Source organism: Mus musculus, chromosome 8 (genome assembly GCF_000001635.26).
Source record: "Mus musculus strain C57BL/6J chromosome 8, GRCm38.p6 C57BL/6J".
Taxonomy (NCBI): Eukaryota; Metazoa; Chordata; class Mammalia; order Rodentia; family Muridae; genus Mus; species Mus musculus.
The window spans coordinates 123,477,117-123,504,505 of record NC_000074.6 but is presented as its reverse complement, the minus strand read 5'-3'; the positions used below and the strand labels follow the sequence as shown (position 1 = coordinate 123,504,505).

The window sequence follows — 27,389 nt, the reverse complement described above, 5'->3', positions numbered from 1 at the left end:
TGATGGTATTCAGTCTGCTAAAGGCATACACTGTGCCTGTCCCCACCATTCCCACTTCCTCCAGATGCTCCAAATGGGAGGTTCTGACACTTGACATGCCTCAGGAGAAGCCCAGAGGAGACAGGGCAAACCCAGCCACCCACCGCGCCCAACCACTGGTCGGTCACATAGATTGCCAAGGTAGCAACCTCAACAGCAGGTCAGTGCTGGTCCTGGAGTCCCTACCACAGAGTCTACCATGTCACAGGCCTTCTGGGCACCAAGGGATCACCCCACCTCATCAGAGGGAACTGAACACAAGACCCCAGGGCCCTGAGTTGCTCAGTGAATAATTTGGTTGACACCATGATATGGGTTTAAAATTCAATAACATGAGGCTGAAGAGATGGTTCAGCAGGTAAGAGTGCTGGTTGCTCCTCCAGAGGACCTAAGTTTAACACCCAGCACCCATATGGTGGCTCACAACTGTTAACTCCAGCTCCAGAGGATCTGACACCCTCTTCTGGACCCTATCGGTACTGCATGCATGTGCTGCACATGTACATACACACACATACATACAAACATACAGGCAAAACTCCCATACACATACAATTAGAAATAATTTTTTTAAAATTCAATAATGTACACTTTACAAACAGTGAAAATTGAAAGTATCTGTCTCCTGATGACATCTCTGAGGCGAGCGTGACAGTTTAGAGAATGTGCGATACCATGCACACCCAGTATAGTCTTTACATCCAGCTAATACACCCAGTCCACCCAATCTGGCCCTTAGCCGGGCCCCAAAGAGAAGGACAGGCCTCCACCATCCTGGCCAGGCACCCGGGAAGCTATGGCATCAGCTGAAAGGCAGGAGGGTCGGTAGCGTGCCTGTGCACAAGCATGAACATCCACTACAGCCCTGCATCGTTCACGGAACGGCCAGGATAAAGGTGAGCCTGCAATCCCAGCACTGGGCAGGCAGAGACGGGAGGATCCCTGGGGCTTGCTGACCTGCAAACACAGCCAGACTCAATACGAGACTCCATCTAAAAAGCAAGGTAGACTGGGTGGCGAGATGGCTCAGTGGGTAGAGGCGCCTCTGCCAAGCCTGATGATCTCTGGAACCCACACAGAGGAGAGCCCCGACTCCAGAGGTTGTCCTGTGCCCTGCGCATGTGCACCGTGGTGCGTGCGTGTGCAGATGTAAGTGGAAAACAGTAGAGATAGAAAGCAGTTGAGGAAGACACACTATCACATGCACACACACACACACTTTTACAGAGTCAAGGGAGCAAGTAGATTCCTCCCCAGGGCCACGAGCAGCCCCAACGCAGGCTATTGCAGCGGATGGTGCAGCCCTGAGATCTGTGTCCCCCCGAAACCTGGAGCAAGTCCACAACAACATCCAGGGAACCCAAAGCTCCACTCCAAGCACTCGGCTCTCACAGAGCAGGCCTCGACACAGCCCAGATTAACAGGAAAGAGAGGCCTCTTGCAGCCCACGGAGGCTTGGCGTTCCAAAGCCCTCCCCATGCACCAGAGCCAGAGGGCTCAACCTAAACCACCCTCTGTGGTTCAAAAGGGGGGGGGGCATGGATGCTGGAGAAAGGAAGGACTGCTGTGAGACGGAATTAAATCTGACACTCCCATCAGTGAGGCAGAGAAACCCAAAGGCTAGAAGCCAGGTCTGACTGACGAAACAGAATTTCTGACGCTGCCACAGGTGGGGTGGCCACGGTCCCTGTCCTCCACTGCACATCTACTGGTGCGCTGGCTTTCCTTCCTAAGGGCTGAGCAGCTTCCTTCCTTTTTATTTTTATTTTTTTTGTTTTTTGTTTGTTTTTTTGGTTTTTCAAGACAGGGTTTCTCTGTGTAGCCCTGGCTGCCCTGAACTCACTCTGTAAACCAGGCTGGCCTCGAACTCAGGAATCAAGCCTGCCTCTGCCTCCCGAGTGCTGGGATTAAAGGCATGCTCTGCCTTTAATCCACAACTGCCCGGCTCGCCTTCCTTCCTTAACTGTCTTATGTTTTCTTTACTTCTTCACCAACCTTTATCTGTGCTGAGTCAGGGCTCAGCCCTTGAGCAGGTTACCTCAGAAGCAGCTGTAAGAGGCTCACTTGGAAACTTAATCAAACACAATGTAGCTCCTCACAGCCCCACACCTGGAATCCCTCCAAAAAGACATCACTCAGGCTTCACAGAACCTGGAGAACCGGCCAGCCTTAGGTCCAGGGCCTATGGTCGCAGGCCACACCTTTGTTCCCTCAGCTATCTCCTTGGCTGGATGCTGGAGTCTAGCAGCTTTTCTGTGAATTTTGCATGGTCTTATCTGAGACGTGTGTTCGAAGTTGTCACCTGTTTTAATTAGTCTTTCAGTTACTCTGACAGCTGCTCTGCGATGGCTGAGCAGCTCCCAGTCAGCAGTGGTCATAAGCCGCCCCGGTGGCCACAGGCTACACAGGGCTCTCCTGCAAGCCCCGCTCAGTGCCTCCTTCCTCCCGCCCCTTATTCCAGTCTTTCAGCCCCTCAGGAAGGGATGTGTCCTCCTCTAGGCTGCCGGTGCCCTCTACAAATTCCTCATAGGTGGACTTCTCTGCAAAGGGCCGAGGGCCCAAGAGCTCTATCATGTCGGCTTTCTCCAGCACTTCTTTCTCCAGGAGACGCCTGCCAACCTGAAAAGGATGGCCACCCGTCAGGCTGCTGTGCCCAGGACCCGGATGCACTTAGTGGTCCTGATCCATGACAGAACCTAAGCTAAGTAGGCCCACGGAGATCAGCATGGTCCACACCCCAACCTGGGCCCCACTTACCTTCTCCACCTGCTCCCGGCACTGTGTGAGCAGCTCCAGGGTCCGATTATAGGCAGACCTGACGAGGCACCGGACCTCTTCATCAATGAGCTGGGCAGTAGCCTCACTGTATGGCTTCTCCACCATGGTTTCGCCTTGTCTGGGGAAGTCAAAGGACACCTGGCCCAGCTTCTCACTCATCCCAAACTGCACAATCTGAAGAATAGGAGGGGCCCGGGGTAAGTGGTGTCCAAGGCAGCCACACACAGGGCCACACAGAGGGACACTGCTCCTCACCTGGGCATAGGCACTCTGGGTGACCTTCCTCAGGTCGTCCTGAGCTCCGGTGGTGATCTGACCAAAGAACAGCTGCTCAGCTACCCTACCCCCCAGCATCATACACATGCGGTCGAAGAGCTGCTCTCGTGTGTAGAGGAACTGCTCGCGGGGAAGGTACTGGGCGTAGCCAAGCCCCTTGCCTCGAGGTATGATGGACACCTGAAAAATAAGACCGTGGAGCTGGAGAAACGGGTCAGTGGTCAAGAGCACGTACTGTTCTTGGGAAAAAAAAAACAGGTTGAGTTCCCAGAACTCACATTGGGTGGCTTACAACCATCTGTAACTCCAGCCCCAAATCAGAGGCCCCCTTGCGGACTCTGTGAGGTCTACCTTTATGTGAGCAAACCTACACCCAGACATACACACAACAATAAAGAATAGGAGAGACAGCTCAACAGATAAGAAGAACACTGGCTTCGGCTTGCGACAGATGGACCTGGGTTCAGTTCCCACCACCCACATAGTGGCTCACAAATACCCTTAACTCCATTTCCTGAGTTCTAGGGCATCTGACCCTCTTGTGCTGAGAGCAAACATGTAGGCAAAACATTCATACGCATACACTAAGTCTTAAAAAAAAAACTAAAATTAATCTTTAAAAAAATTCAAAGCCTAGATTTTGTGAGCCTCAAACATTGATCCACTAGGCCCTGAAGTGGCCATGGTCCCCTTACGACTGAGGATGGCAGGCTAAGAGCCCTGAGCTTCAGCCCTCTATAGACCAATGGAGTTGTCTGAGGAGTCTGACTGGCTCTTCAGGATTTGAATGCACAATTACTTGCATAAGAGTCAGATCCAAAGCTTATTAATGCTTAAGCTAAGCCCCAACTAGAGCCAATACCTCCTGCTCTGCCTCCCTGCCCCAAAAGGAATCTGACAAATTACAGACCCATGACTACATGAAAACTAAGGGAGGCTGGGGGACAGTTCAGGCAGTAAAAGCTCTGACCACTAAACCATATGACCAGTTTAATGCCCAGGACCCATACAGGAGAAGAAAACTGGCTCCCACCTCTGACCATCACATGTGTGTACACACAGGCACGTGCACATGCACACATGCACACGCGCGCACGCACACACACACACACACACACACACACACACACACACACACACACGCACGCACACACGCACACACAGAACGGAGAGTAGAACAGCTGTAGAACCCTATCCATGAGTGTGCTGTACCCACATGGGCTGACACCTAGAAAGCTGGAGACAGTACTTGGGCCCAGAGGCTGCCAAGGCCATCAGCTGATAAACACAGCTTGAGCAACTGACCTTCAGCAGAGGGTCTGCATGCTCCAAGAACCAGCCCACCACTGCATGCCCAGCCTCGTGGTAGGCTACAGTTGTCTTTTCACTGGGTTGTAGGACCTGGGTCTTCTTCTCAAGGCCTACAAACCACATTCCAAGGAGTGAGAAACAAGGGCAGAACGTCCACTCCCAAACCCCCTCGGCACCCAGCTGGACTGCCTGCCAGACCCCAGTCCCAGGCCAGTCAGGAACCGCTCCCGTGTCAGACAGGCTTCCCTCGGCACCAGCTCCGTTCTACTCTACTCGGGCGTGAAAGCCATCTCCCAGAACTGGAGGGCACTCTATTCACTCACTGTACCCAAACCTGACTCATCCTGTTTTAGAAAGCCACTTGGGGGCCAGACAGATGGCTCAGCAGGTTAGAAGCACTGGCTGCTCTTCAGGAAGTCGAGGGCTTCGTTCCCAACACCCACACAGCACCTCACAAGCATGTGTAACTCCGGGTCCAAAGGGATCCCACCCCCTCTGTGGGTCCTACACATGTGCTGTACACAGGCATACATATAGGCAAAAAAATATCCACACACATAGAAAAATAAAAATAAATCTAAAAACAAAATATTTAAAGCAAGCCACTCTCAGCCAACCAACTTATAAGTCCAAATCCCAGGATCGCTGTCTGTGTCGTATCAAGAGGCAACACCCAAGCGATACACAGAGGCTGTTCTCAAGGTCCAATGAGCACACTTACAACAGGTGCTGGGCAGAGAGAGCAGATAACCACCACTGCGAGGACGGATTGATTAGCTCCCCCGAGCTGCTGGAGCAGCCCTCAAGACTGCATGGCCTCCAAACTATTACTCTTCAAAGCCAACACAAAACCTCAGTGATGAATGAAGCTCAAACATGACTGCCAACCTGGCCAGCTTTTGACTGAGGACGGATCTATACAACCATCTGCCCGACTCCCTCTCTAGGAACCACACCAGACCAGCCACATCATCATTTGGCAGCTAGCTCTCCGTCTCATCAGTTCCTGCCTGGCTTGCACGGCTGGCAGAGCTGCTCCACTGTCTGAGCTACGCAGGTGGCCAGCGTGCTGGCTGGGGACAGAGGAGCCCACGAAGAAAACTCACTAACATTCACTCCTTTAACTGCTGTCCCGAGAGAACTCAAGCACCAGGCATCCTAGGATGGCCCCTGCTTGGCACAGGCTTTTCCTTGGAACCATCACTCACCCAAGCTCTGCTCCCCTCCCCCCACAGAGATCTATACCCAATCCCAGGTCTGGCTTCCCAGGGCCTGTACACACCAGAGGGGACGGAGAGTGGTGGGAGAGCCCTGGTTCTGACGTTTCAGCATACGGAACTGTTTCCTGTATGCTGAAATGAGGCTGGGCTATCCAAAAATCACCTGTCCCTTCCCAGGCTCACCTCCAATGACCCTCTCGATGGCTTGCTCAAAGTGCCGCTCCTGGACAGAAGGGCTGAGGTGGCGGGCAGCAATCAGTGCTGCTTCATTGCAAACATTGGAAATATCAGCACCTGAGTCAGGAGAAGAAAGTCAAGTCAGTGTTTCTGGCTGCTGGCGTTCCACCGAGATCAACTTCAATCAAGGAAAAATCTGAGGTAGAACCCAGGTTAAAGCACAGCCGAGGACACAGACGTTAGACAGAAATTGCTTCACTGGTCACTATTTTTTTTTTGGTTTTTCGAGACAGGGTTTCTCTGTATAGCCCTGGCTGTCCTGGAACTCACATTGTAGACCAGGCTGGCCTCGAACTCAGAAATCTGCCTGCCTCTGTCTCCAGAGTGCTGGGATTAAAGGCACCTGGCTCCTTTTTTTAATTACACCAAAACAGAGGAATGTTAGCATTTCTTCTTGGCCCCACCCCACAGTTGCCTGGCAACAGCCAGGTAGGCCTGGCTTACTACAAAAGGGGCTGCTTGCCCCCCCCCCACCCTCTTACTCTCTCTGCCCTCCTTTCCCTGAACTGTTTCTCCATTGCCCCCTCCCCTCCCCCCTCTCACCATGAGTTCATGGTCTCTCCTCTCCTTATCTCTCTCTGTCTTTCTCTGTCTCTACTCCCTTCTCAAATCCCCTCCCCATGCCCTAAATAAACCCTATTCTACACTATACATTGTGTGGCTGGTCCCTCATGGGGAAGGGATGCCTCAGCATGGGCCCTCCGAGGCACCCCTCCCACCTCACCACACCTGGCTCCATAAAACACAACAACAGTGCCTGTGTGGCAAAGTGTGAGTCCTTCAGCTTTCACAAGATTCATCTGGCCACTAGGAGGCCCTTGCAGCTAGCGCCACTTCTAATTCTAAAACTCAGTACCAGTGTTTTCATTTCTGGCTTTCAGAAGAACACACTCTGCTCTTCTTACCTCCCCCCACTTCGTAGGCATCCAAAGGAGTCACGGACTGTGCTCCTTACTACAGACCTACAATTGATTTTCTGTAACTTAAAAAAATATTACGGGAAAAAGTTATAAACCAAAAGATAATAAATCACAAATAAAAAAACGCACCTATGCAGCCACCTTTGCAAATGTGTTTCTCCTTATGGCCTCAAGTTACCATCACTCAGCCTCCTGCTTCGGCCTGGAGAGCTGCCTGCATTTCATACAGGGCAGATCTACAGAATGCTCCTCCTGCCTTTTACAATGTGTCAATGAACTCTGGCAGTCACGGTTTCTCAGCACTGCTTCAGTCTCCTGTTTCTAAACAGAAGCAGGAGCTCATCACGGAGGACCCCGTGTCACTCGGAAGCTCGCGTCTCTGCTTCCTTTTGGGTTTCATCCTCGCCTCTCCAGTCTCTCTCTGGACCTGAGTTTATTCCTGCATTTGAGGTCACTGAGTTTCTTGGACATATGTATGCATGTCTTTTATCTAGTTTGGGAAGTTTTGTGTTGTCACATCTTTAAATATTCCTCTGTGTTTATTTTCTGTCCTGTCCCTTCCACAAGTCTAACAGGTGGTGCTGGGCTGCCACAGGCCGAGGCTCTTCCTAGTCTCCATTTTCTTCTTTCTGGTCCACAGACTTGAACATTTGGTTTGACCTATCCCTGTCATCTGCCTGCCCAACCCTCCTACTGTCCTTCCAGTAAGTCCCACAGCCTTCTTAGAGTAATTTTCACCTCCAGATTTATTTAGTTATTTGGTTATTTCTTCAGTTTTTTGAAACAGGGTTTCTCTGTGGAGCCTTGGCTATTCTGGAACTCAATTTGTACACCAAGCTGGTCTCGAACTCACAGAGATCTGCCTGCCTCTGCCCCTCAAGTGCGGGGATTAAAGGCGTGCGCCAACTTGCCTGGCTCAGCTCCAGACTTATACTTGGATCCGTCTATACATCCACTCTCTGTTTATTGGAATGGTTTTCCTGATTTCCTTTAGCTCTTTGTCCGTGTTTTCTTTTAGATCTTTGAGAATATTTAGATACTTAATTTTAAGAACTTTTAAAATTGTGTTTATTTATGCCCTGTGTATGCATGTGGGCGCAGGGTGGTGATCAAAGGACAAACCCTGGGAACTGGTTCTCTCTCCGCTCTGGGCTACTGGGATCCAGGAGCCCTTTCACCTGACCATTTTACAGTGTTGGCACATGGAGACAGAAGCAAGTGGATCTCTATGAGTTCAAGGCCAGCCTGGTCTACAGAGTGAGTTCTAGGACAGGCAGGGCTACACAGAGAAACCCTGTCTCAAAACAAAAAAACCTCTTATTCTGCCTAACGTTGTACTGGGGAAGGTGTTACGGTTTCTGTTAATCATCATCCTAAATTTTCAGTACCTTTTATTTTTCTTGATATATTGCAGGACAAAAAGTATGTAGAAAGAGAGAAATTTTATGAAAGAGAAGAAGTTTAAACTGTCTCTTTTCTGGGGAACATCCAAGAAAAAAAAAATGTTGTCAAGCAATTCAGGGATCAATCCAAAATCATACAGAGGGAGACGCAGCCTTCGACAGGAAGAGCCCACGGAGGCCACGGTCATGGTGGTTTCTTTGACAGTGTACGACAGTTCCTTTAATGTGGGATGCTACACGCTCATGCTGTCACAACAACGATACAGCTCTGCCCTCAGAGGTTATGTGCTGCCCCCTTCAAGCACAGTGAGTCTCAGGGAGGAGAGGAACTTTGTTTTTGTTTTGAAGATTTATTTTATTATTTACGTGTGTGTGTGTATGTGTGTGTGTTGTGTGTGTCACCATGAGTGAGCAACTACACTTTAGCCCTGTGGAAAAGCAGCAAACAATCTTAGCCACCGAGCCATCTCTCCTGCCCAGGAAATACACTCTGCTGAGGTGGCATCCTGAAGCTCAAGTGGAATGGATCGCAGTGAGCTATGGGGAAGTTCTAAGCCCTCCCCACGGTGGAACTCTGTTGAATTTCCTTGCTTAGTTCTATAAGCTGAAGATCCTTAGAGGCTCAGCAGGGAAACCTGAAGTCAGGGTAACTTACTCTTGTTTCATAGCTGGGCATGCAAGTGGACACTTGAGCTCTACAAGGGACAAGAAATGGGCCAGGAAGGACACTCTAGACAGAATACCAAGAAAGCCCTTCACGTTAGCCTGGCAAGAACTTCTCACTACTATGCCACAGACAAACATATGCTGTGTGGGTGTGCCTGGCCCAGTGCTGAGCAGGACGCTATAGGGAAGCAGAGGGGTGCCGCTGCTAATGACCCATAGGGCAGAAGGAGAGACCTGTGGGTCAGAAGACCTGCAAATGACTGGCCACAGAAATGATGAGGCAACGGGATTTCAGAGGGCTTCTCTAGAGAGGCAGACAGGACTAAAAACCCCTTGCATAGCTTCCATCCAGTTTGGAGGTTCAAACTACCCTGGTAGAGAAACAAGAACCCTAATGGCAGAGACTAAGTTTTGAGAGGAAAAGATAAGCCAGAAGAGCACCCCAGATGGAGTCAAGGCAAGACCACAGTGCGATGTAACGCATCTCTTCAGTGTACCTCCCTTAGATGTTATTTTCCATCTCTGTAGAAAAGACTTAGGTCTAAATAGAAATCCACAAACTCAGATGGGTACCAACTGGCATTAAACTAAGAAGAAATGAAGCCTCTGAAACGTCTCAGGAGGGCAAAGGTCTACAGACCAGGGCGAGCATTTACCAGGGCCGAATGCACAGCTAAATGCACAACGGCCCCTGCTACACAAGCGCTCGGCCAAGCACACTCACCAGTGAAGCCTGGAGTAAGAGCTGCCAGCTTCCTCGAAAGAGCGTCCTTGCTGAGGCTTCCGTCCAGCTTGAGTGGACGCAAGTGGACCTTGAAAATAGAGGACCTGCCTTTGATATCAGGGGGACCTAATAAAGAAAAGGAGGCATACAAAATTATGTTCTCAGAGCTTCTGGGATGGGTTTCCTCATAACTACTCACAAACCTTCAAGAACAGCGGCAGAGCTCCTGCCTCCAACATGTGACTGCAGCCAGGTTAGAAATGGCTAAAAAGCCTAAGTGTACTTGTACTGCGCAATGCTGCCATCAAAACACCCTCCTGAACTAGGTATGTAGTTCACTGGTAGAATTAGCATGGACTGGGGACAATCACCAGTAAAAGACACACACATGGCACACACTCTTACATATACACTCTCACACACACACTCTCTTCTCTCTCAAACACACACACACGCTCACACACACAATACACACTCAGCCTCGCACACTCACTGTTATACACACACTCACACTGTTACACATGCACACTCACACTCAGTCTCATACACACACACAGAGTCACACACTCTTGCACACACTCTAACAAATGCAAACAAACACAAACCTTCCCACCTTCTAATATTAAATCCATTGCCCAAGGCCACGTGACCCAACAGAGACTGTCCTGAACACAGGTAATGTCCACACAAGATCAATGTGTTCCACTTGGGAAATGCTAAGGGAAGGTTAATATCCTTGACCTTCGGGGAAAAGGAGAAGGGGTAAATCCTTGATAACTAAAGTATCAAGGCTTTATAAACCTAAATGAAAATAAAACCTGGACAAGAGAAACGCCCTGCACCCCTCTTACCTGTATTCACTACAAGGATATCTAGAGAGGTCAAACCACAACTATCATTCCCAAAATGTCACACGAAACCCAGCATAGAAAATGAGTTCCTCATGACTTTAACTTCAGGGACTGAGTGCCACACCTAAGACACACATGCACTCACCGATGTAGATCTGACGGTCAAACCGGCCAGGCCGTGTCAGGGCTGGGTCAAGGATATCAGGGCGATTGGTGCCGGCTAACACTACCACATTAGTGGAAGAGTTGAACCCTAAACAGAAGGGAGGCTGGTTAGCGACAGAGCCCAGGCAAGACCAGAGCCTGTGTGGCTGTTCCACACTATCACCACTTGTTCTAGGCCATTCCACACCACCACCGCTTGCTCTGGACGCTGCTGCATCTGCTCTCAATGAGCCTCTCCCTGTGCCTTGCCCTTTGACTACTTTTGCTGTGTGGTCCTTGGTTGGATCACACCTAAGTACAACTGATTCTGTGACTCTCTGGCAAAATAAATAACCGAGGGAGGGCTTACGGACCTCAACACAATCCTAAAGCCAAAATGAAGACAAATCTACCAAAGATCCAGTGGAAGCTTTTCCAAACTCAGAAGCTGGGACAATGCCCAATGTGACATGGAGGGGCGGCCTGGCTAGAATCGCTCTGAGGTTAGCAGAACAAGGTCTAAGAGAAAGGAGTATGGCTGAGTCCCCTCTATCCTACGTGCACCAAAAGGACACTCGTACTTATGTGCACCAGCCACCTCCCCAGGGAAGCAGATGCCCTCATCCAAGCTAATCTCCTGCCTCCTGGCAGGTGGGGAACAGATCTCCCATTGTACAGTGAGGAGCTCTATGTGGATCAAACTCTGACTGCTTGCTCATATTTGTTTGAGAGAGTTCTTCCTAAAAATCAGAAGGCATCACCCAGACATGGTGGTGCCCGCCTGTACTCCCAGCACTGAGATGGAGGCGGGAAGGGGCAGAGCTCTGAGTCAGCCTACACAGTAAGAGATATAAATATGTAAGGACATATACACTCCTATGGAAACCGAGCCCGGCAGATCCACTCACCGTCCATCTCCACAAGCATCTGGTTTAAAGTGTTTTCCTGCTCACTCTGGCCTCCCAGGTGGCCACGGCCTCGCTTTCTGCCAATTGCATCAATCTCATCAATGAATAAAATACAAGGAGCGTGTTTTCGGGCCATTGCAAACATGTCACGGACCTGGAAAAGAAACCCAGACCCAACTTTGTTATTCATTCTCATCACACGTGAAACAGCTCACCCAGAGCCTCCCGTGATACAGCAGCACATCTCCGATGGAAGCACTTGGGGTTGTCCCACACAAAGCCTAAAGCTACCCGAGATGACTGATCCTGGGCAAGAAGTGTGCTGGAGCCCTCTGTAGCTGATTACCTACCCGTGCTGGCCCAACACCAACAAACATTTCCAGGAATTCCGACCCATTCACGGTGATGAAGGGCACGTTGGCCTCCCCAGCAGTTGCTTTTGCAAGAAGTGTTTTGCCAGTACCAGGTGGACCAGTGAGCATCGCTCCCTGCAATAAATAAAAAAGACAGCTAGCTCTCCAGATGGACAGACAGACAGACAGCACACTGGGAACAAGCCCCGTTTCTATTTACATCTAAAAAGAAATTTGTTTCCTAACATACACGGGCAACTTCTAGGACTAACATGAATCTTATCAAACACACCACATACAGAGCCTAGGATTTGTAGATGGAGGTTCTTTTCGCTTTAAAGAGTCAATGCACACGATTGGAGAAGTGGCTCACAGGGGTAAGGTGGTAAGGAAACACAGAGATCTGAGTTCTATAACCAATGTAAAAAGCCGGGCACAGCAATCACAGTGTAGTCACAGTGTCAGGAAGGCAGAGTGACTCCCATGGGCCAGATGACACTCTCTCGAAACAGGGCTCCTAAGAAATGACACCCAAAGTTGTCCTCTGGCCCACCCCCTCTCCATATGCACGTACACAAACCTGCATGTGTGCACGCGAATACATACATACATACACATACACAAATACAATGAATGCGTTCACCATGGAGAAACAGGTCTAGGAGTAGCTGCTGGTCCCCAGTAGCAGAACACTTCATAGTGATGACTGCCTGGCTGCACTCTGAAACAACAGCACCCACCCCTACGGCCGCCCAGGGGGAAGTGCAACTGCCTGTTGAAACCTGGCCAGAGAATCTTGCCCAAGCCCTTCTGGCTTGAAGAGTGGACACACCTCATTCTGAGTGGCCCCCTCAGTTATCCAGGGCAGGCAGCGAAGGACCCAAGTGTGACTCCCCAGAATCAGTGTAAAGCCAGGCACAATAGCAGCACTCATACATAAAATGGAGGCAGAGACAGGAGAATCCGTGAAACCACAGCCTGGCACACACGGCAGCAAACAACCTCAAACAGAGTGGAGAGTGAGACTGTCCACAACTGTCTGTCTGCCTGCCTGTCTCTCTCTCACATACACACACACACAAACACGCTGTGGCACACCTTGCCATCAGCAAAGAGGAAACCAGAGTTGAGAAAACGCTGCCAGCAGACTAGCTGGTAGACAGGTTTGTGTGGTGTTTCCTTGATGATGTGGGAGGGCCTCGCCCACTGCGAGTGGTGCTTCCTCTGGGCAGATGGTGCTGAGTTGTACAAAGACGCAGGTGAGTAAGCCACGGGGAGCAGCCAGGAAGCCATATTCCTCCAGAGCAAGCCTCCCGGCACCTGCCCTCCTTCAGCTCCACCCTGAAATGCTTCATGAACTCTTACTGGGAAGTCGAGATGAAATACACTCGTTCCTCCTTGTGGTGGTTTGAACACCAATAAAACCCAACAGGATCCCAGGAAATGGCACTACTAGGAGGCGTGGCCCTGTTAGAGGAAGTGTGTCACTGAGGGTGGGCTTTGAGTTTCAGAGGCTCAAGCCAGGCCCCAGTCTGTCTCTGTCTCTCTCCCACTGCTGCCTACCAAACTAGAAGTAAAATTCTCAGCCATTCCTCTAGCACTATGTCTGCCTACATGGCACCATGCTTCCTACCAGCCAATAATGGACTAGACCTATGAACTGCAAGCCAGCCCCAATGAAAGGTTTTCTATAGAAGAGTTGCCACTGAGGAGGCAGAGGCAGACAGATCTCTCTGTAAGTTTGAGGACAGCTAGGGCTACATAGAGAAAGCCTTTCTCAGAAGGGAGGAAGGAAGGAAGGAAGGAAGGAGGGAGGGAGGGAGGGAGGGAGGGAGGGAGGGAGGGAGGGAGGGAGGGAGAGAGGGAGGAGCAAGCAAGCAAAAGAGCCCAGACCGTCAGGGTTGGTGGCTAAGTTCCTTCCCCCACAGAGCCACCACACCCAACTTAATGTATGTGTTTATTAATGTGCATGAGTGGGCACATACACGCCACTGAACACATGTGGAGGTCAGAGGACAGCTCTGAAAGTGGCTCTCTCTCTCTCTCTCTCTCCTTCTCTCCTTCAGACCCAGGGATCAGGCTTGGTGTTAGGTGTCTTTACCAACACCACCCTTGAGAAAAAGATCTAAGATGGTTTGTTTCTTTTGAACGTGGTGCTGTATGCTTTTAATCCCAGGACTGGGGAGACAGGCAGATGAAGCTCTATGAGGAAGCAGCCTGGGCTACATAGTGAGACTCTTGCTAACCTGGGCTACATAGCGAGACCTGGTCCGAACAACAAACCTCGTGTCAGAGTTCAGGGTGCTAGATTACCATTAGGACATTGTAGGTGAGAGGGGAACAAGAAAAACAAACAACAGATGTGGGTTTTTTGTTTTGTTTTGTTTTCTGAAACAGTGTCATCTACTCTATAGCACAGGCTAACCATGGACTCATTATGTGGCCTAGGCTAGCCCTGAACTTTCACCTCCCAAGCGCTAGAACTACAAGCACCGGCCATTTTACTGGAGGGGCTATTTCTGTCCTCCATTGTAATTAACAGAAACTTAAGGAAAAAGAAACTTTGTTAAACATTTGTCTCTTCTACATCACAGAAATCTGTCCTTCATCTTGCAGTCTAGACTGGATCACTGTTTCCTGAACATGATACCTTTGGAATTTTGGCTCCTAAGTCCTGATATTGCTTTGGGTTCTTCAGGAAATTCACAAACTCCATAATTTCCAGTTTGGCTTCTTCACAGCCAGCCACATCTGCAAACCGCACATCGATGTTGTTCTTTAAGATCTTGGCTGTTGTCTCACCAACACTGAAGAGGCCTCCTCCTCGCCCACCGCGACCAGTCCCCATTGGACCCCTCCTCATAGCATATAGGAGGATGCTAACCAGGACCAGAGTGGGCACAAGACTTCTAAGAAAAGAGCTGCAAAAATCAAAGAAAACCATTTGCTACGTTCACTTAAGAGAAAGTTCTGTTGTCATGCAGAAAGAAAAAAAACCACACTAAAACTTTCACTGCACGAAAGAGGCAGTTTCTAACGTGTCCTGAAGTCTGCCTACAGAACTGGCCTGTCCAGAACTAACAGCACTGCCTGCCCTGACCCACCTGACAGAAGGCTTGGTAGGGCAGAAGCCTTAGCTCTGACCAAGCAGATCTGACAGAGCCTATGCGTTCCTCAGGTGACTCTGACTCAGCAAAATATCAATACCTGATATGTTTATTTTTTCTGTATAGTACTTTTTAAAGTCTGCCTGGCATTCTCTTTGCAATAAACAGGCACAAGCCAGTGCCACGGTGTATACTTGGGAGGCTGAGAGAATCACTTAAAGCAAGAACTTAAGACTTGGACAGCAAACACAGTGAGACTACATCTCAAAACCAAAACATTTTAAAAATAAAAGTAAACCAAAATGCGGGGCAGGGGTGGCGCACACCTTTAATCCCAGCACTTGGAAGACAAATTCAAATTTGAGGCCAACCTGATCCACAGAGCTACAGAGCAAGTTCTAGGACAACCCAGGCTACAGAGACACCCTGTCTCAAGAAAAAAAACAAAAAAAACAAAACAACAACAACAACAACAAAAAACAAGGGCTGGAGAGATGGCGGTTAAGAGCACTGACTGCTGTTCTGAAGGTCTTGAGTTCAAATTCCAGCAGCCACACGGTCACAGCTGCAACCACAACTATCTGTGCAGCTGCAGTGCACTCATATACATAAGATAAATAAATCAATCTTTTAAAAAAAAAGTGCAAATCACCCTTATTTAAAAAGTGAATCCTTGGGACTGGAGAGGTGGCTCGGCGGTTAAGAAGACTGGCTGTTCTTCCAGAGGACCTTGGTTCTATTCTTAGCATTCACATAGCAGCTCACAACTGTCTGTAACTCAGTTCCCAGGGATCCAACACCCTCACACAGACACATATGTGCTCAAAATACCAATGTACATTAAATAAATAAATAAATAAATAAAAGAAAATCATTTAAAAAACAAAACCAAGTCGGGCGGTGGTGGCACACGCCTTTAATCCCAGCACTTGGGAGGCAGAGGCAGATGGATTTCTGAGTTCGAGGTCAGCCTGGTCTACAAAGTGAGTTCCAGGACAGCCAGGGCTACACAGAGAAACCCTGTCTCAAAAAAAAAAAAAAAAAAAAAAAAAAAACCAAAAACCAAAAAACAAAACAAAAAAACATTCTTTTAATATTGATACTGTGTACATGTCAGCAAATGGCTATGAGATGTTTAAAAAAAAAACCCTCACTCCAAAGTCCATTAAACACTCAGTGTTTCATGTTCAGAATCAGATGTCAACACTAGTCTCCCCCAGACCTCCGCATCCCTAGAACTCACCCATCACTCTCAGTAGTGTAGACCACCGCAGCCTGGTTGGTGGGCTCAATGCCCAGCTCCCACTGAGCAGACTCGAGGTTCCGTTCAAAGGTGTCAACACTGCCAATGTTAAACCACACGAACCTCTGCAGAGACCAGAAGGGAAGTTCAGTCTACCTACCATTCTGTCCCCCAGAGACTGCTCTGACACACTCGTCCACACTCGTGCTCTCTGTCCTCAGCTCTGACACTAGAGGTAAACAGCACGAACAACACAGACTGTTTGCCAACTGGCAACGTAACCTACTGAATGGACAAATATAGTTTACGCTTTTTAAAAATAATATATCCAGGGGCTGGAGAGATGACTCAGCAACTGAGAGCACTGATCTTGCAAAGGACCACAATGTGGTTCCCAGCACCCAAGTCAGGAGGCTCACAACCATCTATTACTCCAGCTACAAGTGGATCAAGAGCCTCGGCCTCAGTAAACACTGAATTCACACGCACACACCCACACAGACATGCACACACAAAGTTAAAAATAATACAAATCGATTTTTTTAAAAGGTAGCCTGGCCGGGCGTGGTGGCACACGCCTTTAATCCCAGCACTCAGGAGGCAGAGGCAGGCGGATTTCTGAGTTCGAGGCCAGCCTGGTCTACAGAGTGAGTTCCAGGACAGCCAGGGCTATACAGAGAAACCCTGTCTCGGAGGGGGGGGGGGGGGGGGGAAGGCAAGGCATCCTGGTGTGGTGGAGTGCGCCTTTAATGCCCTCATCAGGAGGCAGAGGTAGGTGAACCTCTATGAGTTTGTGGCCACCCGGTCTGCATAGTTCCAGACACCAGGGTTACATAGCTCAACAAACAAACAAATGTATGTATGTATCTGAGACACATGGCCTTAAATTCACCCTCACCTCAGATGTCGTCCCAGGAACAGGAATAACACGCACAAACTGCTTGTTCACAACCTCTAGCCGGTCCACCTGGAAAAAGAGAAGAGCAGTTGTAAAGGCTGAGGCAGCAGCAGAGAACCCAAGGCAGCCATAGCTCTGCAGTCATGGCACACCTGCACTCTATACAACGCCATCCCACAGTGCCGCAGCCCAGGCTAACGTTCAGTTTCTCCGAAGCCTGGGGCATGAATCTATCTCACCTTAACAAACAAGAAACCAGGAAGTCTCTCAAACTTGGTCTGTCTGAGCTCCGTTCCCAACTACATTAAAACCCTAAATACAGTCAGTCTAATACCGACAGGAGTGTAAGATCCGTGTGCACACGCCCACACATATGGACAAGAAAGGACGGCTGTAGGAGCTGGTCCTCACCTACCTTCTTCTAGAGCAGCAACCTTTCTCACACTGTGACCCTTTAATGCAGCTCCTCCTGTCACGGTGACCCCAGCCATAAGATTATCTCATTGCTGCTTCATAACTGTAATTTTACTACTGTTAGAACTGTGATGTACATATCTGTGTGTCTAGCTGACCCTGTGAAAGGGGCCGACAACTGCTGTAGGTTCTAGACACCGTCTGTCTCTCCAGTGCGTGTTGCAGACAATCTGACCCACAAGCATCCGGGGCTTCTCTTCTCCCCACTTCCCATCTTCCCATAGGCGCACAAGGTCACAGGCATCCTTGCTGTGCGTCCAGCTTTTGTGGGGGCTCTGGGGATCTTAACTCAGACCCTCATGCCTGCACAGCAAGCACCTGCCTGCATCTACACCTGCTGAGCCATCGCTCCTACCCAACACAGTCAAATCCTAAGTGCAGACCTGATCCTGATTCAAAAGTATTTTGTTCACAACAAATAAACGTTAAACAAATCATACTCCGGGCGTGGTGGCGCATAACCCCAGCACTTGGAGGCAGAGGCAGGTGGATCTCTGTGAGGACAGCTAGGACAGAGAAATTCTGAGAAAAACAAAACAAAACAAAACAAAAAAACCTGCCAACAGAGGCCAGAGGTACAGTGAGGGAAAAAGATGTGAGTCAGACATGAGACTGAAATCCAAAGACTGATGGATAGAGCCAAAATGTAAAAGTCAAGCTACAAGATAATGCACCTCATGATGTTACAGCAGCGTCTACCCAGCCGGAAGGCAGGCAGGCCTGACAGGGTTCTGCCTGAGCTCTTCCTATGAAAGTTCCCACGCCTGGGCTATGCCCCAGGCGGCCTCTAAGGACAGTCATCACGCAGCGCAGCGGTCTGACTCTCGGCCCCTCCCTGAGCTCACAGCACCCTGAGGGAACCGTAACCCTCCAGCACAGCTTTCTTCCCAAGTAGACAGTCTATTGTCTCCTCACCAGACCTCTGGCCAGGTAATACTGCACGAAGTGTTTCCAGGTGATCTCTTTTCCGGGATCTCGGAAATAAAAATATAAAAATCCCGCAGCCACACCAGCCCCCAAAACAGCCAGGCTCCGGAAGTCCTTGTCGTCCCAAGGAAATTCTCCCTAAGAAGAAACGATAACACATTTTGTAATTAAATAACAGGTGGTTTCTTTTTTCTTTATCTTTCTTTCTTTCTTTCTTTCTTTCTTTCTTTCTTTCTTTCTTTCTTTATTGCTTAAATTTTTTTCTTTTTCAGTTGTATTTAAATGTATGTACATGTGTGTGTGGGAAAGGGGTGTTCACAGAGGCCAGAAGAGGGTATTTGTCCCATGGAACTAGAGCTGCAGGCAGTTATAAGCTGCCCAATGTGGATGCTAGGATCCTCAGAGGAGCTCCTATCCACTGACTGTGTGCACATGCACGGAAACTGGAGACTGAATTTAGAGCTTTGCATAAACTAGCTGAGGGTGCTGCTACTGAGTTACACACACACACACACACACACACACACACACAACACACACACACACAACACACCTTAGAAATGGTTACTTTATGAAAATGACAATTTCTCCTTTCAGTATGCAGCTCTGGTTAGACTGGAAGTCACTGTGTAGCCCGGCCTTGCCTCAAATGCACAGAGCTCTGCCTCTCAAGTATCAGGGGTAAAGAAGTAAAGGCCAGCAAGCCTTGCAGAAGCTGATCTCTTATCTGTTAATTCAGACAGAAGTCCTAACACGGTTCAAAAACTTCTTAACCTTTGAGCGTCTGTGTCCCTCACAACCCCACTGGACTCAACACCAGCGGTGAAAGTGTCGAGGGTGGGACCTCTGAGATGGAGTCGTAGGAGTCCATCTTCATGTGTGCCAACTGAAAGGCCTTGAAGGATGGACTGTTCCTTCTTGTCATATAACGATTCAGTCTTGCTCCTCTACAGATAGAGCAATATGCAAGATATCAAGGATGGAACCTCTACAAATACTGGACAGCACATTCCTGCCTCTCTAACTGAGAATAAAAGTACAGCATTTACAAATTACTCAATCTGAGCAGGGCATGGCGGTACACGCCTGTAACTCCAGCACTAGAGGCAGGAGGTTCCCCACGAGCCTGGGCTACACAGTGAGCTCCAGGCCAGTCATGGTTATAGAAGTAGGCCATGATTTTAAAAAGCCAGAACAAACAAATCAAGCTTCACAGCAATTTTGTCCTATAGCAGGAACGAAATAAGGCAAAGACACACAAAGGCTCAGCTCTGCAGCAACCACACCCTCTAAGGAAGGAACAGCACATCTGATTCTGGTCTTCAGATACACACAAACCTTTTGCATCCGTTTCCACCAGGGAAAATCATCTCCTTTCCCTCCTCTGTTGCCTCCATCTCCTCCAGGGCCAGCATTTTTTGGTTCTACAGTTTCAGAGATTATAAAAAAGGGGTGGGGCGCGGGGAATGTAGGGAGAGAAAGAAGAATCTTATGTTACCACACAAACAGAAATTTTCAGGGAATGAGAAGTCAAGCCAGGCAGTGGTGGCAAATGCCTTTAATCCCAGCACTTGGGAGGCAGAGGCAGGGGAATTTCTGAGTTGGAGGTCAGCCTGGTCTACAGAGTGAGTTCCAGGACAGCCAGGGCTACACAGAGAAACCCTGTCTCGGAGAAAAAAAAAAAAAAAAAAGAGAAGTCAAGAACCAAACCAGGGCAGGGGGTGGGGGGTGGGGGGGAGTCAGTTACATGCCTGCTGCACAAAGTTGGGGATCTGAGTTCTGAGGCACTGACGTGTGTGCCTACAGACTCAGTGCCAGGGCAGAAGAGACAGAGGCTCCCTGAGGCATGCTGGCAGTCAGCCTAGACCACCCAGCAAGCTCCAGGTGTAGGCTGGTGAGATGGTTCATCAGGAAAGGACTTTGCCACCAAGCACAAGCACCCCATTCCCATCCCCGGGACGCAGGTGATGAAGGAGGGGACAAATTCCCAAAAGCTGTTCTCCACCTTCCACAACTCCTCTCTCCCCCTCCCCCACACGCCAATGAATAAATGTAGTTAGGAAAATTAAAGCTATCCTGAAAAGTGATTAAGACCCAGTACTGAGCTCCAGCCTACAGACACATTTATGCAGAATGTACCTGAACAAACAAACAAAACCCCAGAGAGAGAGAGGAAGAAGGGGAACTTGGAGACCGCGTTGAGAGCAGCTTTAGATCATAAAAGTATCAGTCACATTTTGCTCTGCGGGCTTCAAACAGAAGCTGTTTGGTAGCCCAGGCTAAGCTAAACTAGAACTTACAATGCCCGTGCTTCAGCCTCCTGAGTACAGGCATGCACCACAATGCTAGGCAGTCCTAAACTTTAACACCAATTTATTTATTTATTTATTTATTTATTTATTTATTTATTTATTTATTTGCTAAAAACACCATGGCTATACTTGGTGGAGAGATGAGGCAGGCTGGACATCAGCTCTCAAGAGCAGTCAGTCAGTCAGTCAGCAGAAAACCCTGTCCTGTGTGTATACATTGTTTTCTTTTTCTTCCTTTCCTTTCCTTTCCTTTTTTTTTTTTTAAAGACAGGATCTCACTATGTAGCTCTGGCTGTCCTGGAGCTCACTGTGTAGACCAGGCCGGCCTCAAACACAGAGCTCTATCTGCCTCTGCCTCTCAAGCACTGGGATAAAATGCATGCATCACTAATGCTTGGCCCACCTGTACACTTTTGACCGATGAACTCGAAGATGAGCTATTGTCCCTTAAGCCTCTTTTTGCAATATTCATACAAGTTCTAGGTCATGTTGCCACTCCAACAATCCTAAACACTACCACACAAGTCCAGAAATGGCTAGGGTGATACCAGAAATGACAACATGAACTAATGAGACAGAAAAATGTTCACATAGTTTTCCCAGACAAAACATTTGCCTTGAAAAAAATGGTAGCAAGAGGTCCCACCATACATCCTGATAAGCTTGTAAGCATTTCTTACTGTTTGATGTTCATGAGGTACTGAGGCAGGTGAAACTCACCAGTTAAACCCATCCAAACCGCTAAACCGAGATTGAAGTTAAAAGTAATTCACAGGGGCCGGAGAGACGCTCAGTGGTTGGAAGCACTGGATGTCCTTAGACAGGACCCAGGCTTGATACCCTGGGCAGACCTGGTGGCTCACAATTATCTATCGCTCCATTCCCAGACATCTGATGCCCTCTTCTGGCTCCCTCCAGCATAGGCAGGCACACTAGTGGTGCACAGCACTCACGCACAAAAACCACCTGAATACATGAATAAAATAAAATTTTAATTTAATTTAAAAAAAATTTAAAGCTGTGTGATGGCGGCACACACCTTTAGTTCCTTTAAGAGCTTAGAAGACAGAGGCAGGAAGAGCTCTGAGTTCGAGACCCGCCCTAGTCTACAGAGTGAGTTCCAGAACAACCACAGCTATACACAAAACCCCTGTCCCAAACAAAAACATTTTAAAAAAAAGAAAAAAAAATAGATGCTCCATCAATCAAAGCTTCCATCTAAACAAGCTGAGGAAAGAGCGGTAAAGACCAAGACGAGACAGAGGTTGACTTGGGGACAGGAGGCGGCACTTGTCACACAGACACGGTGCCTGTTCTTCCCTTCTCAGGGAAATAAACCCCAACATCAGTCACAGCTTTAAAACCACTCAAAGCTGCCGGGCACAGTAAAGCACAACCTTGATCCCAGCACTCCGGAGGCAGAGGCGGGCAGAGCACTGTGAGCTCGAGATGGGCCTGGTCTATACTATGAGTTTCAAGTCATGGAAGGCTACATAGTAAGACCATGTTCTCAAAACACAAAAATGAAAAAACAAAAAACAAAAAAACCCTCAAAGAAGGGGCTGGAGAGATGGCGTAGGTGTTAACTGACCTGGCTGCTCTTCCAGAAGACAAGAAAGGTTCAGTTCCCAGCACCTCACAACTGTCTGTAGCTCAGCTTCCAGGGGAATCAGATGCCCACTTCAGGCATCTCTGGAGACCAGGCGTGCACACACACACACACAAACACACACACACGTGCAGGAAAAACACTCATACATATAGAATAAAAACAAACTGCAGGCATAATGGTTTGTACAGTGTGTCAAGTTTACCCTTGTGTTACTCAAATGTTGATTTCTCTGCCTTCATCTGTTTTCAATCTGGACAGGGCATTATGATGCTTATAACAAAAATCTCCAGTCTCAAGTTTGTGTAAACAACTCTTACCATTTATTCTCTGCTTTGTCAATAAATACTGACAATGGCTGGGCAGAATAGAGACTAGGGTGGGATGTCTGCCAACCAGAGGAAGGAAAGAGGAAAGAGACATTCAGATAATTGAGGAGAGCGAGGAGAACAAGCCACGAGGAAGGGGTTCTGGAGAAAGATCACAGATGCCAGGCCAATAACGCTATCCAGGTACCACGGGATGGGGCTGGGAGGCAGCCAGATTAGCAGAGGAGGCTACAGTAGATCATTTCACTGCCCAGCTATTGAAGTGCAGTTTTAAATCTTGGTTTCTCTGTGGTTTGTTTGTTTGTTTGTTTGTTTTGGTTTTTTGAGACAGGGTTTCTTTGTGTAGCCCTGGCTGTCCTGGAACTCATTTTGTAGACCAGGCTGGCCTCGAACTCAGAAATCTGCCTCCCGAGTGCTGGGATTAAAGGCGTGTGCCACAATGCCCAGCTGCTTTTTTTTTTACTTTTTTTTTTCTCTCTCTGTGGTTTTTGAGGACTAGCGTAAGGTAAAAAATACAGCCACCAGATTAATTCACTGCTAATATTTATACTAAAGGTAAATCATTTACAATAAAGTAAAAATACTCAACTGTAAAACATGACAGTCTGACTTATCAAATGGAACGTTTTACCTTTTTTTGGAGGTACTGAATTTCCTGGGCTTGCACTTTTTCTGTTCTTCTTATTCTTAAAAAACTTCTCAAACCCTGAGAAACAAAATGGCGAGATTCTACCATTTTTAAAAGAAACAAAACCACACAAACAAAAACCAAAAACCACACACTCAGAAAAGCAACAATCCTGTCCTCAAGTCTGGCTGAGAAAGCAAGAGGACAGTTGCCCTTCTTCCCTCTGTTAACTGATCCTACAACACGCAGCCCTGGTCAGACGCAGACTCGTGGGCCGGGCATATGTCCTTCTACTCTCGAGATCTAGGTCTCTAGATGCTACAGCCCCTTTGCTCAGAACACTAAGCACGGGTCTGTGGCTTGCTCCAAGCAGAGCACTGTGCTCCAGGTAAACTGGGCTGTATAACACCTGTTTTACTTTTCAAACATGAGGCTGGATTGACTATGCAGAAAGTTATTCCCACGTCTCCCAAAAGATTCATCCAGTAGTATATCCCTCTCAAGGTTTCACTTTCGCCAGGGTCAATGTTAGATCAAAGTAGGAAAGGCATGCAGGCGCTATAGTGGCTCAATATGCCAACTAGAAAGGGGAGAATGGGGACATTCTAGATGGCACTCTCCCTCGTCACCTGCTCAGTCAGCTGGGAGACACTGAGCAAGTCACTCTAGTCCTATCACGTTATGGCGCTAGTGAAGGTAGGTAGTTCGGTACCTCTGGGAGGTTTTGAATACAGCCTCGGGGAAAATGAAGTCAGTTTTCCCTGCAGAGCCAGCTGCTGCGAGCATCTCCCCAGATGACCCTGAAACAGGAGACATGATTAGTGACCAACACTGCATCCTCTCAAGAGTGGCCAGGACAGGATGCAAGGGACAGAACTCAAGCTGAGGTATGAGCCTGTCGCTTTAGTTGCCTACTTAAATATCCAAACAGAATAAATATCAACTAAAGTTACTGTAAAAACTTATAAAGAATTTTTTCTGGGTATCATATCCAGCCGGGCAGTGGCGGGCACACCTTTAGTCCCAGCACTTGGGAGGCAAAGGCAGGTAGCTCTTCTGAGTTTGAGGCTAGCCTGGTCTACACACTGAGTTCCAGGATAGTTAGGACTACACAGAGATCCAGTCCTTTAAAACACACACACACACACACACACACACACATTAAAAAGCAGGGCTGAGCCGGGTGTGGTGGCGCACGTCTTTAATCCCAGCACCTGGGAGGCAGAGGCAGGTGGATTTCTGAATTCGAGACCAGCCTGGTCTACAGCATGATTCCAGGACAGCCAGGGCTACATAGAGAAACCCTGTCTTGAAACCACCACCCCCAAAAAAAAAAAAAAAAATATATATATATATATATAGCTAATATATATTATAAACAACATTGTATTGTAAAGTTATATAAATAGATAACTAATATGTACTATAAATAATATAGTTATATAAATATATTACTATTATATGGTGGCGCATGCCTTTAAACCCAGCACTCGGGAGGCAGAGGCAGGCGGATTTCTGAGTTCGAGGCCAGCCTGGTCTACAAAGTGAGTTCCACGACAGCCAGGGATATGCAGAGAAACCCTGTCTACACAGTGAAGACAGACTCTGATAAGTGCCCAGCTGCCTGAGAAGTGGAGAGTAGCCTGGCAACCTGGGTGAAGCAGAGACTGAGCTGCCTGGAACAGGCTCTAGGAACGGTCACTCTCTAACCTGCTGAACGAGCAGAGTACTCTGTTTCCAGCTTTCCTGAGCTGTCTGCCATCCCACACTGGGATGGGCGCTGATGATGCAGCTGTTGGAGTCATTTCTGTAAGTAACTCCACCAAAACTCACTAGTTCACCAGATGGACTCTACCGTGGTCTGTTGCCCGCTCCCTATCTGCCGTGGGTAATGTTTGTTCCCTAAGAGCAGTGTCACACAACACCTTTCTTTGGTCTGTTACCAGTGCTCTGTCTAGGGTGAGTGGGCACTCTGATGTCTCGCCACGAAAAGCCACCCAACCAAGTCAAAGTCCATCCAATGTACTTCTTTCACAAAGACACTGGCCCACAGCAACTCAGAACTGTCTATAACAATCACTATATGACTGATCTTCAACGGGTCACCCACCGGAACAGGATGTGCGACATGACCTGAAATGACTGTGCAATGCACAGCACTAGAAACAAACCTGAGGGCATTTTCCCGACCCACTGTGCAGCTACCTCCTCCAAACCCAGAGATTCCCCCCTACAGAGAGGGAAGCTCTTAAGCCTCAAGAAGCCCCATAAACCTTATGCTCAGAAGCTTAAAAAAAAATCCACGGGCCCCCAGACCCAAAGTTCTACAGGCAGGAAAGAACTGCTGAGGGGAGGGAGCCTCTTCAGTGGTACTGACTGTAGGTTCGCCTTGCGTTGTGACCTGTATGTGAGCCTTTCATCGATGAAACTGCTTTTGAGTCACTCCTGTTAAGTAACCTTCCCCGGTGCGGCCATATTTAATTCCAATAAGCTCACTGGTTCACAAAGCTAGAGGAATGGAATCATTTTGACCTATCGTGAGTGCCCTAGCTGGGGTAAATGGACATTTGCTCATGGACCGTTACACCACACTACTGTCATATTAAGAGGGAACAAGACCAAAACTGAATTGAGGAAGAACGGCTGTATGGCCCCTGTGATGGTAACACGCATTTATTTGAAGATGGATAATCTGCATGGATATTCCCTTTCGCCGTGGTGAGCCTCCTTACTACTGGCAGATGTACCTGTGAGGGGTGATAAAATATCTAGTAAGGCTAAACTATCTAAAAAATGAAGCATCAGTGGCGGGAATTCCATGGTGGCCATCTTTCTCTGCTTAGTATGGAGACCTACGCCTCCTTAATGAATAAAGGCTACTACCTTTTAAGTGGGGCCCTGCAATAGCTAACTGGATAATGGCTAGATCGCACCCGCTCAAGTGTTCCGATCAGCCGTAGGTAGACACTAGTGGAGTCGGAGGCAGAAATCGGGAAGACGCTGCGCCCGGCCCAGCCGCAGGCCGATGACGTCACCGCGACGCCCAGCGCGGCCCCCGCCACGCCGCCCGGAACCCGTGGCCCCAGCGCTGCCCTGCTCACCTGCAGAGCAATGCCACAGGCCCTCACGCTGCTCCAGACCGTCCCGCCGCTCCCTGCGCATCCGCCACATCGCCACAGCTTGGAGAAAGGCCAGGCCAGGGCTCGACTGCCCGCCGCCCCCACCAGCCGCAGTAACATCCCCCGGCCCTGACCTCGCGCCGCCCCCTGGGCGCGCGCACGCGCAGCAGGCGGATCATAGTGCACCACGCCCTCGGGGGCGCGCGTGCGCAGCTGGCCGCCGCATCGGCTCGGACCTCTCTTTGGGTGTCTGGTTCGCGGCCGTGCTCCTTAGGATCCTGAACCCGAGTGTCGCTTCGCGCTGCCTGACAGCTGATGGCGGATGGTCCGCGGCCAACTTGACCTAGACACCAAGGGCCTTTAGACGTATTTTAAATTTTGCATTGTCAACGACATCAATGGCTTCGGTGGGTCCTCGGGGTAACGCGGCTCACGTAATTAAATTTTGAGGCTACTTCTCCCTGGTTGAGGGTACTAGTATTACCGGTTGGAGGTGCTCCCGGTATTTTACATCCAGACTAGATGTGGTTCGAGACCTATCGTGAACAAAGGAACTGTTATTTGGTGCACGACTTGTCTCATTGATCCACGTCATAGACCCTTGTTTAATTTTACTTAACAACATTTTTATTCCTGCGGATGCGCAGGGAGCGACGGGACGGTCTGGAGCAGCGTGAGGGCCTGTGGCATTGCTCTGCGGGAGAGCACTTGGTTGGTATATAGAGTCACCCCAGTTTTGATTTGCCTGCAGTTGTGCGGACTAGCAATTTGGACTTGGCATTAGGGAGGTGTGGGTGTTCAGGATGAACCAGTTTCTGGACAGTGGGGCTGTCCACGACACACGTGGCATCTGCGTGTACTCAGATTCTACCTTGACTACATTTCAAAGGTACAGATGCCCGGGAGAAGACCA

The 27,389-nt window shown here is 48.8% G+C and overlaps 1 protein-coding gene across 3 annotated transcripts; it reads right to left on the bottom strand.

Annotated features, from left to right (window-relative positions):
* Positions 1-589: 589 nt before the first annotated feature.
* Positions 590-26,644, bottom strand: Afg3l1 (AFG3-like AAA ATPase 1). 3 transcript variants are annotated; one of them, NM_054070.3, is made up of 17 exons: positions 26,459-26,644; positions 24,070-24,157; positions 23,361-23,435; positions 19,818-19,903; positions 18,468-18,617; positions 17,079-17,147; positions 16,181-16,305; positions 14,481-14,751; positions 11,828-11,965; positions 11,478-11,631; positions 10,571-10,678; positions 9,575-9,700; positions 5,808-5,918; positions 4,399-4,514; positions 3,073-3,273; positions 2,797-2,991; positions 590-2,658 (listed from the first exon to the last, which is right to left on the bottom strand). In NM_054070.3, exons 1-17 carry the CDS (start codon positions 26,594-26,596, stop codon positions 2,440-2,442), a joined length of 2,370 nt encoding a protein of 789 aa, NP_473411.2. In that variant the 5' UTR covers positions 26,597-26,644; the 3' UTR covers positions 590-2,439. The 3 variants fall into 3 exon arrangements, 2 of the variants coding, with proteins under 2 accessions (NP_473411.2, XP_011246578.1); NR_028260.1 differs by lacking the exon at positions 4,399-4,514; XM_011248276.2 differs by lacking the exons at positions 24,070-24,157; positions 26,459-26,644 and having other exon boundaries at positions 2,328-2,658; positions 19,818-19,905; positions 23,362-23,378.
* Between the last annotated feature and the right edge of the window lie 745 nt (positions 26,645-27,389).